The sequence below is a fragment of the Dunckerocampus dactyliophorus genome, chromosome 5 (genome assembly GCF_027744805.1).
Source record: "Dunckerocampus dactyliophorus isolate RoL2022-P2 chromosome 5, RoL_Ddac_1.1, whole genome shotgun sequence".
NCBI lineage: Eukaryota > Metazoa > Chordata > Actinopteri > Syngnathiformes > Syngnathidae > Dunckerocampus > Dunckerocampus dactyliophorus.
Window position 1 is genome coordinate 24,712,215 of NC_072823.1, and position 13,363 is coordinate 24,725,577.

A 13,363-nucleotide genomic window follows, 5' to 3' on the forward strand; every position below is an offset into this window, starting at 1 on the left:
CTAATGCTAAATTATACTAATAAAGCTTTGTTTGCATAGATTTGCAAAAGAAAAAATAGTGTAAGTATTTCGCTTTTTTATAAAAAAAAATATTTCGAGCAGTTAAGCTAAATATTTAAATCCATGTGTTTTTAAACTGAGAAACTATGTTGTGTGTAGTTATTACGCTGCACTTTCGCGCATTTTTGAGTCACGTGTGAAGAAATCCGACTGGCGGTTGGCTAAACTTACGCATGTGCCTTCTTTTCATTTCCGTAGCAATTTAGCAGTTGAAGCAGAAAACGTTGCAGGGACTACGGGCAGTGCAGCATTCGCATGTTTCTCGAAATTGCACATTTTTCTACTTCCACGGCGCTAAGTTCTTGGTGATGTGGTGTTAGTTAGTGCTACGACCCCGCTTCACAGCGAGTCTACTGAGTTTATTGGGATTTTTTCGCGTTTGAATTGGTTTTATCTGAGCGCAAAGCACTCCGACCCACGCTGATGGCGGTCACTATAGAGGATCTCTATCGAAACTACGGCATCCTTGCCGATGCCAAGGACGATGTCAGCCAGGTAACGTACAGACCCGCCTGGCATTTCCTAACTATTCTTATCGTTGTATTTAATGCTCTGTCGACACTGAACATATTCATTTTATGGCTACTGTTGTCCGCGACTAAGTTACGTAAGGTTGTTGTGTATGTGCGCTAAGCTAGTAGCTAGCAGTTAGCTTAGCGACGGCTAATGTTAACATCACAGCCCAGTCCAAGCTACTACGAGGCGCTTTTTGTTCCGTTCAGTAATGATAATCAAATGTGGCAACCACTTTATGATTAAACTATCTACTAATCGGTAACTATTACCACGCTAAACACATTATTTAACATTGCCGGCGTACTGGCGATTCTTACACTCTGGTATGAGTTGTTGCATTTGACCATGATATATTTTGTAACTGAGTATTTACAGAAATGCCGGGAGTTACAATATTTTTACGGTACGGTACAAACCACACACATGTAATTGTCTTCTATTAAATTCTGCAGCATAAAGATGCCTACCAAGTCATCCTGGATGGTGTCAAAGGTGGTCCCAAGGAGAAGCGCTTGGCAGCTCAATTCATTCCCAAATTCTTCAGCAGTTTCCCAGAGTTGGCGGATGCGGCCATCAACGCTCAGCTGGATCTTTGCGAAGACGACGACGTGTCTGTAAGTGTACCAAATAACTTATTTGTGCAATCCATTGTTTGTACAGAAAGAATGACAAAAGTCATTTGGGAGTGAGGAGCGTCGACAGTAATGCAGTCGTTGTACCGGACCATCGTGGTGAAGAGAAAGCTGAGCCAGACGGCAAAGCTCTCGATTTCCAGGTTGATCTACGCTCCTACCTTCACCTATGGCCACAAGCTTTGCATAGTGACCAAAAGAGCAAGCATGCCTCCTGGGCGTCTCCTTGGTGAGATGTTCCTGGCATCCGGGAGGAGGCCAAGGGATAGGCAAAGACATGCAAAGTCTGGGTTTCCCTACTGAAACTGCTACCCATTGGGGGCATGGACCCGGATAAGCGGAAGAAATTGTATGGATGGAATGAGAAAAAGGGTCAACTCTGGTTTGTCTTTGGTCCAGATTCGGCGGCAGGCCATTAAGGAGTTACCACGCTTTGCAACTGGTGACAATATCCTAAAGGTTGCAGATATTCTCACTCAGCTCCTCCAGACAGGTATTGTATTTGAATAAATCACGCTCACACCCATTTTATAAATAAAATGTATTCAAAGTGTAATCTCTACATTGGTCTCTCAGATGACACGGCTGAATTCAACCAAGTGAATGTATCACTGATTTCTATCTTCAAGATTGACGCAAAAGGTGTGCATATGTTTGTCTTTTTGCGTCGCATTCAATGTGTTGTGTGTAGCTTTGGGATATTAAGACTAATGTAATATTTGTACTCAGTCAAGTTGTCTGTCCGGCAGGCACCCTCGGGGGCCTCTTCTCACAGATCCTGCAGGGTGAAGACATAGTGCGTGAGAGGGCCATTAAATTTCTGTCCACCAAACTGAAGACCTTATCAGAGGACGTCATGACAAAAGAGGTGGAAGAGTACGTCTTTTCTGAAACTAAGAAGGTTAGTGGTGGTGTGTTTCATCTTTTCATCTCGACATTATTATGACAGGTTTCCAGACTTCCCTCCCTCATTAGTATGTATTGATTCTCGAACTAGTTGAAGCTTTGGGTGATGTTTTGTAAATATGAAGACCGGAGGGGGGTATTCTGCACAAGTGGCGGAACCAACCCAGGCTTTGTGCTCGAGCTGCAGTTCAACAACACCTAAATTGCCCGAACAGAATTAAACGGTACTGCAACGGTGGTTCTAATTTACTTTGTCAAGTTCGGTACTTGGCTTTGCGCTCAGTGTGCGTTCACATAAAAGGAGGCGTTTGATGTAATATTATTCTACTTCCTCTCAAAAAATGAAGCGGTACCAGTCGCTGTAAAGATGAGCAAGTAAGTATTATGGAGCCTTATGCGGAGTTCGAAAAGATTATTGTTGCCAAAAAGCAACACTGTCGCTGGCAATAAAGCGAGGGAGGACAACAACTGTCTTTTCATTTTTGAATGATGTCTATATTGTTTTCATATTTTACTGATCTCACTAATAGTTTGTGTGTTTTATTGAAAGCGAGGATGTGTGTGCGCCGGCAATTTGTTTTTCTTTACTGTGTTGGGATGAACACACATCTACTGTCTCTGTACAATGACATACTGTACTTTTTTGACAGCTAGTGACTCACATTGCCCTATATGTAAAACACTGATCCGTTTATTCATGGCCATATCAAAGTGAAATAATGAATTATACTCATCCTCTGCGACAAATAAGTACTTGGTCAACTGATGAGTTGCTTGAGACATGCTCTATCTACTTCGTGATAACCACTAGGTGGCAGTGTTAGGGCGACTTTGTGACAACTTTATGCTTTTGTTAATATTGTAATATAAATCGACCATCAGCAGCTGGGATAGGCTCCAGCATGCCCCCACGACCCTAATGAGGAGAAGCGGTCTAGAAAATGGATGGATGGAAATCGACCATCAGACTGAGTATTCATACAAGGACTGATGTAATGTGTGTGTGTGTGTGTGTGTGTGTGTGTGTGTGTGTGTGTGTATGTGTTTGTTTACAGGTCATCAAAATAGTTGATATTATTCAGTAATTCACAATACAAATGAATATGGCAATAACGATAAAACATAATTCCATAGTTGTGTACATTGAGTAATATGTCACTAAAAATAGCTACGTAGCGTTCATCATGTATGGCGTCCAGTTAGCATTTGCTATACAACATTACAGATACTGTATACGAGAAATTTAAAAGGATTATACAAAAGACAATGCAGTTGTAGTCAAGGCAACATGTTAAAAAGTTTTCAGCAATGGGCACATTTTTTTATATACCGCAGCCACGGAGGGAAGTACGAAGGGAGCTTAATGTCAACTGACTGATGTCACATGACATCTATGAAGTGACAGTAATGATGCAGGTGGCACGGGACCAACGCCACCTTCGGTATCGCCGTAATGGGCACACCTCATATAGCATATACAGTATGTCCATCCATACACTATATTGCTTAACATTGTTTTCATGTAAAAACAAAAAACAAAACAAAAAAGGCTAATTTCCAAAGTGGTGGCTTTTACTCAGCTATGGCGCCCCACCACGATCCATTACATGTAGCAGAAACCCTGGGGAATGTTAGCGGATCAGTTGTTTTAAAAAAAAAAACACAAAAAAAACACACACATTCCTGTTGTAGTGCCGCTGTAATTATTCTTGCTTCCATGTGCACTGGGTTCTCAATAAATGTTGATGCCATCTCCGAATTAGTGAAACAGTGAAACAACAGTGCTTTCATAACCCATTTTAAGATGAAAGTCTGGACATAACCTGGTCGGGACCAGATTTTAACCCAAGTTACCACGGTGATACAGCTGCTTCAAAAGAGAGGTGCCTTCGCTGAACAGGCAAGTCTAGCTTTACACTCAACACACCTCGCTAACCCACTAAACTCGCTTCGCAGAATACCCCCCAGTCCTGATTGCTCACTTGTTAGAATTGTTTAACTCTGAACCCTCAATAAGTGGAATGAGACACTTGGATTAGACTTTGCTAAGGGCTTTGTTAATAATGCTATTAGGGCTGCACGATTCTGCAAAAAATATGGATTCATTTTTCCTGTTAACCTATTTATCAAAAACCGAATCATTTGGAAAATCGTGGCGTTAGTAAACTGAGGTTTGACTGTAGTTGGAAATGTGAAATGAGTGGACTGTGTGTACTGAAGGTTTTGTTGATGTGTACTTCCTCCTTAGGTTCTTGAGGACGTGACCGGAGAAGAGTTTGTGCTGCTGATGCGTTTGGTGTCGAGTCTTCGCGTCTTGCAGACGGTGAGTGGGCGTCAGCAGCTAGTGGAGCTCGTGGTGGAGCAGGCCTTCCTGGAGCAGGCGCTCAACCCAACTGAGTCTGACACGGTGGACCGCCTACTGCAGTGCACGCGCCAGGCACTGCCCCTCTTCTCTGTGAGTACAACACATTACCGTTGGCATTTTCCACAATGTCTTCATGACCAGGAATCCTTTTATTAACACCCCCATTTAGAGGATTAGCAGATTACATTGTCAAGTCACTGAGCCACTGCTGCTTGATGTTGTTTTTTGTCTTAATGGTGTCAAAGTTTTTATTTTCAAAGATATTTTGTCAGTTTCTTTCAGAAATGGTGTCTCGTCTGTTTTGATGATGTTTTATGGCATGATGATGAATCTGTAATTCATCAATTTCTCCACAACGGAGAGCAGTTTTGAATTAAATGTGTATTGGACTACTTTAGGTCTGGTAGGATACATTGTAGTCCATATTAGCTTTAATAACTTAATTATTCTTTTTTTCCTGCAGAAAAATGTCCATTCCACACGTTTTGTTACCTACTTTTGTGAGCACGTCCTGCCCAACCTCAGCATGTTGACGAGTCCTGTGGCCGAGCTGGACATTCAACTCGAGGTCAGGTTTTACTTTGTCATGTCATTTTAGAGTTAGTGGTGACCATCACTACATATCATGAGAACATGACTTCGAAGTAGAGGAAAAATCCACGGATATTCCACGCCAGAGTTTCAGTGTCAACTTCCTGTTGCCACCTCAGTTCCTTCGAGTTTTCGCATCGCAGTGAGGTGAAAAAGTTGATGCATTGAACAAGGAAGCTGCCCGTCAGCAGTGTCGTGCATGATGTTGTTAGCCGCTCATTAGTCTCCACCTTGTTCCAGCACACTACTCTTAACCCTGTATGTGCCAAAGTTGTAAAATTGCGAACAGTTAACTTAAAACAGTTAATTTAATGGCAAAGTTGTTGAGAGCACTGCCAACATTTAAATGGCACTGACTAATGTTTTGGAGACAAGCCATAAGCATTATAATAACAAGAGAGCAAGATTAAGTAACACTTAAAAAAAAAAGTTGTGATGATAATCGATGATTGATGTATCCCGTGAACATAATATCCACTTGTAGTTCCGAGCTGGCTAGATGCCGCCAGCCAGGCATGTAAACAAAAATGCCAGAAAGTGGAATGATATTAAAATATGAGCGATCACACATGCTGGCATAGGTAGGCTTAGCATGAGACAAGCTGTCGTCAATTGACTACACATTTCCAATTCCAATTCTGGTGCATGCTTATCATAATTAAGCACAGTGAAACATTTTTATATTTTAAATCATTTTCAGACTAACTGTGGTCAATATGTGCATAAATAATAATCTATATATGTAGCATATATATTTATACATTCATACAATATTACTTAAAATTGTTTTCAAGTTTAAAAAAGCAACTAATTTTTAAGGTTTAGCGGCTTTTATTTTGTAGTGGCCATGATCAATTACATGTATCGGAAGTCCTGACATATGACCTGAGAATACAATGACCTGGATGAATGAGAATATTGACAAGCATAATTGATGGATAGATACTTTACATCTATCTATGTAATAATAGCATTAATAATAGCCGTTGAGGCAGCAGTGGTGTTCAAGATCCTGCTGTACATGACGATGACGACGGCTGGGTTTTCTTGAGAGATGAGGAAGAGTATCACAAGTGGATCAGACATTTTGATGAGCCTGTTGATGAGCCGGCATCGTGGAGACAGGGATCTGACAAATTCGGAGCCTTGTGACATCATAATATGCACATCAGATGAGTAAATTTACTCCCTTCACAAATTTTGGGTCATACTAATGATTTTTCAAATTTACAGTATACCTTTTATCGCTAACCATTTTCAAGCTTTTTGAACCTTTTGAAATAGTAATATCAAAACTGGAAAAAAAACCTCTGACCTCCTAAAGGGTTAACTAGAGCCTGACCGATATGGGATTTTTGCGGCTGATAGCGATATTGAGGGCTGAAAAAAAGACAATAACCGATGATATATATCGGACAATATATGAAAAAAAGAGCATTGATTTACCCAGGTTATATACTGTACATGAACATACAGTAAATGCTTATAATACCCAAAATGCGATTAAACGCAAAGAAGCAGAAGACTACCAAATTAAAATAAGGAATTTAATTGAGACTGTCAACATAAGGATATGCCTCTTTGTGATTCACTTTTAGGTGTTGCCACAAATTTGTAGTGTTCTTCGCTGTGCTGGTGCCGGAGCCATGGCTAACTTGCACAATGCACATGTTGCATCTAACATAACACCTCCACACCTTAATCTGCCGATCCGCTATATTTTGAAGCTGGGAAAATATCGGCTTCCATCACGCGCATACTGTATATGTTTATGATGCAACTTCCATCCATCTTCTACCTCATATCTGAGATCGGGTCGCGGGGGCAGCAGTCTAAGCAGGGAGGCCCAGATTTTTCTCTCCCCGGCCATTTCATCCAGCTCCTCCCAGCGGATCCCGAGGCGTTCCCAGGCCAGTTGGGAGACATGGTCTCTCCAACGTGTCCTGCGTCTTCCCCGAGGCCTTCTACTGGTCGGACTTGCCCTGGACACCTCCCCAGGGAGGCGTCCGGGAGGCATCCTGACCAGATGCCCAAGCCGCCTCATCTGGCTCCTCTCAATGCGGAGGAGTAGCGGTCCTACTCCGAGTCTCTCCCGGATGACAGTGCTTCTCACCTTATCTGTAAGGGAGAGCCCAGCCACCCTACGGAGAAAACTCATTTCGGCAGCTTGTACCCACAATCTTGTCCTTTCGGTCACACAGTTCTACGAACAAGATAAAAACCACACTGCTCCTCCTGAATCCGAGATTCAACTATTCGGCGGATCCTCTTTTCCAGAACCCAACTATTGTGGAATCACAATAGTTGGAACACACCCTCCGGTCCCCTTTCTTAAAAAGGGGGACCACCACCCCGGTCTGCCAATCCAGAGGTACTGCCCCCGATGTCCACACGATGCTGCAGAGTCGTGTCAACCAAGACAGGCCTACAGCATCCATGGCCTTAAGGAACTCTGGGGGGATCTCATCCACCCCGGGGGCCCTGCCAACGAGGAGCTTTTTGACAACCTCAGCAACCTCAGCCCCAGAGATAGGAGAGCCCAGCATGGAGTCCCCAGTCTCTCCTTCCTCATAGAAAGACGTGTCGGTGGGATTGAGGAAGTCTTCGAAGTATTGTTTTCCACTGATCCACAACATCCCGAGTCGAGGTCAGCAGCACACCATCCCCACCATACACGGTGTTGACTTTGCACTGCTTCCCCCTCCTGAGACGACGAATGGTGGTCCAGAATTGCTTCGAAGCCATCCGGAAGTTGTTCTCCATAGCTTCTCCGAACTCCTCCCATGTCCGAGTTTTTGCCTCAGTGACTGCCAGAGCCGCAGACCGCTTGGCCTGCCGATACCTATCAGCTGCTTCCGGAGTCCCATGAGCCAAAAAGGCCCGAAAGGACTCCTTCATCTTGACTGCATCCCTCACCACTGGTGTCCACCAACGGATTCTGGGATTACCACCACGACAGGCACCGACCACCTTACGGCCACAGCTCCGATCAGCTGCCTCGACAATGGAGGCACAGAACATTGCCCATTCAGACTCGATGTCCACCACCTCCCTCGGAACATGGTCGAAGCTCTCCCGGAGGTGGGAATTGAAACTCCTTCTGACAGGGGACTCTGCCAGTCGTTGCCAGCAGACCTTCGCAATACGTTTGGGCCTGCAAGGTCTGACCGGCATCCTCCCCCACCATCGGAGCCAACTTACCACCAGGTGGTGATCGGTTGAGAGCTCCGCCCCTCTCTTCACCCGAGTGTCCAAAACATATGGCCGCAAGTCCGATGATACGACCACAAAGTCAATCACGGAAGTGCGGCCTAGGGTGTCCTGGTGCCAAGTGCACATGTGGACACCCTTATGCTTGAACATAGTGTTTGTTATCGACAATCTGTGACAAGCACAGAAGTCAAATAACAAAGCACCACTCGGGTTCAGATCAGGGGGGCCGTTCCTCTCCAGGTCTCACTGTCAGTGCCAACATGAGCGTTGTCCCCCAGCAGAACAAGGGAATCCCCTTAGGGAGCACTCTCCAGTACTTCCTCTAGAGACTCCAAAATGCGTGGGTGTTCTGAACTGCTGTTTGGCGCATAAGCACAAACAGTCAGGACCTGTTCCCCCACCCGAAGGAGAAGGGAAACTACCCTTTCGTTCACCGGGTTAAACTCCAACATACAGGCCAAAAGCCGGGGCACAACAAGAATCGCTACCCCCCTGCCCATCGCCTCTCACTGCTGGCAACGCCAGAGTGGAACAAAGTCCATTTCCTCTCTAGAGAACTGGTTCCAGAGCCCTTGCTGTGCATTGAGGTGAGTCCGATCATATCTATCCGGAACTTCTCAGGCTCTTTCCCTACCAGAGAGGTGACATTCCATGTCCCAAGAGCCAGTTTCCGTAACAGAGGAGCAGAGTAGCAGAGGATCGGACCGCCAAGGTCCCCGCCTTCGGCTGCTACCCAGCTCACTCTGCACCCGACCACTTGGGCCCCTCCCATAAGTGGTGAGCTAATTGGAGAGGCGACCCTTGTAGTTTGTTCGGGCTGTGCCCGGCCGGGCCCTGACAGCGTGACACTAAAGTGTAGTGTTGTATTGTTTTGCAATGTCACAGCTTACCATGGTGTCAAAAATGGCAGTTTCTTTTCGCGTTTCAGTCGTATCTTCCTACTGCGGACTTAGTGAGAGAGAGCGGTAGAGGGAGAGTGCTGCTCTGTGTGTGAGGGGCCTGGGGCCAGGTACAGGGAGCAAGCAGATGGTGAGACACACTGGGAGGGAGGGAGCAACTGAATCGTGGCACAGCAAAAAAAAAAAAAAAAAAAAAAAAGTTATATCGGCTACATTTTCACCAATATTGATTAATCGGTGATATGTCATAATCGGCCTGCCGATATATTGGTCAGGCTCTACTCTTAACACTGTTTTCTGTGTTGTTTGCTTGTGCAGGTCCTCAAGCTGATGGCAGAGATGAGTCCTTTCTGTGGCGACATGGAGAAGCTGGAGGCCAACCTCAATATGCTCTTCACTAAGCTGCTGGTGAGCAAAAACACTTGCTCTTGCGTGGTGCCAGTAACAGTTACTAAACAGCTCTTAATGGACACAAGGCCTGTTTTTTCATATTTTATAGGAGTACATGCCTCTGCCACCAGAAGAGGTGGAGAATGGCGTAAACTCTGCAGGCGAGGAGCCCAAGCTGCAGTTCAGCTATGTTGAATGTCTCCTGTTTAGTTTCCACCAGCTGGGCAAGAAGCTGCCGGATTTCCTCATCGACAAAGTGGATGCTGAGCGTCTCAAAGACTTCAAGATCAGGTGCGGCACTCGGTTGGAAATGCACAATGGTTTGTGTGTGCGCGTAGAGTTGGCCTGTACTTATGTTTACCTTACATACACAAACGTGAATGTTGGGTTAGCTTAAGATATTGGTCTTCAGTGTCTACAAAAACATGTATGTTAGGTAGGTTTTTTTTTTTATTTTTATTTTTTAGGACGTACTCACACTAGGCCACCTCTTACAGTCATGACAAAAGAAAAGCGTGCATCTTTGCACGGTACAATTGGCTGAGTGAGAGTTTGTCCTAAAACCTGACATTGTTTTTACCTTCCATTAGGTTACAGTATTTCGCCAGAGGCCTGCAGGTTTACATCAGACAGCTGCGAGTGGCTCTGCAGGGGAAGACAGGAGACGCACTCAAGACGGACGAGGTGGACGCTGGACTTCTTCTATAAATGTCGGAACATGAGAAAAAAATGTGTGGCATACTCATACATACAAGTACTTTAATTGTTTTCAACAGAACAAGATCAAGGTGGTGGCCCTGAAGATCACAAACAACATCAACGTCCTCATCAAGGTTGTTCTCAGTAACCTGAAGCTCAGAGCTATCCCTCCTTACCGTCAAATTTGTTCAGTGTAACAAAGTCCAGCCGAGTGAATCCTGCAGATTCTTGTGGTCGTCAGTTCAGCCGATAAAACTATCTTAATTTAAATTTCTGCTTAATTACATCCAGCTAATGACCACAGTGACTGGTGCCATCTCTAATGCTTACTGTGAATTCTATCGCAGGATCTCTTTCACAACCCTCCATCGTTCAAGAGCGCCATCACTTTGTCCTGGAAGCCTGTCCAGAAGAGCGAGGCGGCAGTGGCGTAAGTTTTGAGACACAACTGCCTACGTGTCCCCATTGAAGCGTCTGATCCTCATTCCTACTTCTCTGCAGTCCCAAGCGTCCATCAAGCGACGACACGGGCTCCGGGGCAAACGTGAAGAAACATATCGCACCGCAGCCTCGGCGGGACGCACGGCAAATCTACAACCCCCCCAGCGGCAAATACAGCGCTTCCCTTGGAAACTTTAACTACGGTTAGAATTTAATCGCAATTATTATTATTGCACACACACATACACACACACACACACACACACACACACACACACACACACACCTCCTTAATTGTAATTGATAAACTACATTTTAACTTTTCTCTAAATAAATAGTTTCAGCAAACATTACATTTTCATAACAGCGCACACACACACCACTTCTTAAATCTTGACTAGAATTTGACAAGCCACACTTTTTACACGTTTCCTATTACAGAATGTCATAGTTAACAAACCAATGTGTTTGACGAGATTATTTTAATAATTAATAATTGTAATAAGTACATTTTCCTTTGACAAAAATTGTGTAGGTTACATTGTCAGATACAGCCCTCGGTTTATGCCATTTCGTGGTTACGTACTCGCTCTCATAAATTATTTAGTAAACACAAGACCCGCTCAAGAGCTAGTTGCAGTACAGTGTGCCGAGGAATAATAAACTATGTGCTCAATACTGGCCACACTTGTCTCAATCGCTTGACTTTCGCGACCATCACTGAGGATAAAATTGGTATTGTGATGTCTACTCGGACTTCTTAAGACAACAACATTGTTATTGTAAAAAAAAAAAAAAAAACAAGCTACTGTTGGCCAAACCGCGGCAAAACATCAGAAAGCTCAACTGTTCTCTCTGCACGCAGCCACACGCCGTCAAAGGCCAAACATTTGGATCACCCCATAAAAGATCTGCCTTATTTTTCTCCCCACTTCTCACTTGTGCAATTATTAAAAATGAATGAATGCTTGTCTGTAACGCTTTGGTAGCCCCTCCTATTTCTCGACATAGCCAAGATGACATCTACTGAAGGTAAATTTATAATAATGGAGTGCTTTTCCCACACTGCACACTCATCACTTTGACTGTTTTGAGTGTAACAATCTGGGTACTGACGGTGTACTGCATTTTACAGTACTTCTCAGTGTAACCGCACTCAAAAAGTTAAGTGTAAGTATGCCATTTAAGACACGGCACTTGAATTGAATGTGACTTTGTATTTTAAAAAAAAACAAAAAAACCCACCAAAAAAACAAAAACGTTGCTTAAAACTGCAAAATGTGTGTCCCCTCATCCTAACTAACGCTATCCTTGTCTTTACCATGTGACTGCAGAGCAGCGTGGTGGCTTCAGAGGTGGACGGGGACGGGGCTTCGGCACCAGAGGCAACAGAAGCCGAGGGAGGATCTACTGAGGCGGGGGGTTGCTTATCGCTCACCATAACGGACCACTTTGCCACCACTTCTCTTTTCTTTCTATTTTTTTTTTAAATAATTAGTTTTAATATTCTTCACATTGACATCATCCCTTGTTTTTCTTGAACAAAGTGTCCTCTCGCTCCACGATGGACTTCCCAAACTCCTAAGCCAAGGCCGTAGCTCCAGTCCCCCCCTTGTTTTTATCAATGACGTATGTCTTTGTGGAACAAAAGACTGCTGACTTGTGACAAACTTTTTGCTCTCTTTTTGGGTGTTTTAAAAAGAGGAAGAAAAAAAACATTCTTTTTGGTTTGCAATGTTTGTTTGAAGGCATTTCTTTTGACTTTATTTTATTTAATCCTGCTTTTGTTTTTTGTTTTTTTTCTAGTAGTGCTTTAGTTGAATTGGCAGACTATGATGACTTTGTATGAACCGTTGGATTTTTTATCATAAACTTGTATGGAAGTATGAACAGTTGTCGTGGTCCTGGAGATTCTCACACAAGAGCATACACACTAACTAGCTAAAATAGTCAATACTGCTTTAATTTTAGCACTGCCTTCTGCATATACAACACACACACACACACACGCCTGCTTTCAAGTGCAAGAACTGGCGCTCAATTATTGAATGGGCTAAAAATAGTTGGGTCCATGTTTAGAACACTGTGTAGTTTGAAACATTTTTGGTTTGAAGACATTCTGCACCCACTAAAGTAGTACCAACTCAATAGTATTCACCAATATGTCACAAAGATTAATTCAACTTTACTTAAGCCTGTTCATATGCATTTGATCTTTAGCTGCTTTTTTTGTTGTTGATTTTAGTGGCTAGATGTATCTTTCCAAAAGCTTATTTAAACATAAAAGTAGATTTAAAACAAATGTGTGCATTTATATACCCGATTTTGTTCTATTTCTCACTTGAAATCACTGCAAGTGTTTTTCCTCTACGGCATTTATAATATCCGTAGGAATAAAATAGGCAGTTCTAATGGAGGAGCCAAATGAATTGAGTTCTATGCATTTTGAAAATGAGTGTTTCCAAAATGCAAAGAAAAACTGAATAGGCATTTTTGTATTAATCACAAGGCAAATCTGACATTTTAATATATATATATTTTAAATGTAAGAGTAGAGTCGTCCATCGTTTAAGCGGACTCTCCCCTCTAGGAGGCGCCCCAGACCATGTGTTCTTCTAGACAAGGCACTTCTATTTTTATCTTCACTGAAT

General features: G+C 43.5%; 1 protein-coding gene across 1 annotated transcript; it reads left to right on the forward strand.

The window, feature by feature from the left end:
• Positions 1 to 262: 262 nt before the first annotated feature.
• api5 (apoptosis inhibitor 5) lies at positions 263 to 12,774 on the forward strand. The gene is made up of 14 exons (XM_054777482.1): positions 263 to 555; positions 1,029 to 1,190; positions 1,608 to 1,701; positions 1,785 to 1,850; positions 1,958 to 2,109; positions 4,363 to 4,569; positions 4,943 to 5,047; positions 9,501 to 9,590; positions 9,682 to 9,863; positions 10,163 to 10,256; positions 10,349 to 10,405; positions 10,619 to 10,701; positions 10,773 to 10,915; positions 12,047 to 12,774. The coding sequence occupies exons 1-14, from the start codon at positions 484 to 486 to the stop codon at positions 12,124 to 12,126; spliced, it is 1,587 nt and encodes a 528-aa protein (XP_054633457.1). The 5' UTR covers positions 263 to 483; the 3' UTR covers positions 12,127 to 12,774.
• The last annotated feature ends 589 nt before the right edge of the window (positions 12,775 to 13,363 follow it).

Coding starts and splice junctions, on each gene's coding strand:
- api5 (XM_054777482.1), top strand. CDS start 484: ATGGCGGTCACTATAGAGGATCTCTATCGAAACTACGGCATCCTTGCC. Junction 556..1,028: donor CCAAGGACGATGTCAGCCAG/GTAACGTACAGA, acceptor TAAATTCTGCAG/CATAAAGATGCCTACCAAGT. Junction 10,406..10,618: donor ACATCAACGTCCTCATCAAG/GTTGTTCTCAGT, acceptor ATTCTATCGCAG/GATCTCTTTCACAACCCTCC.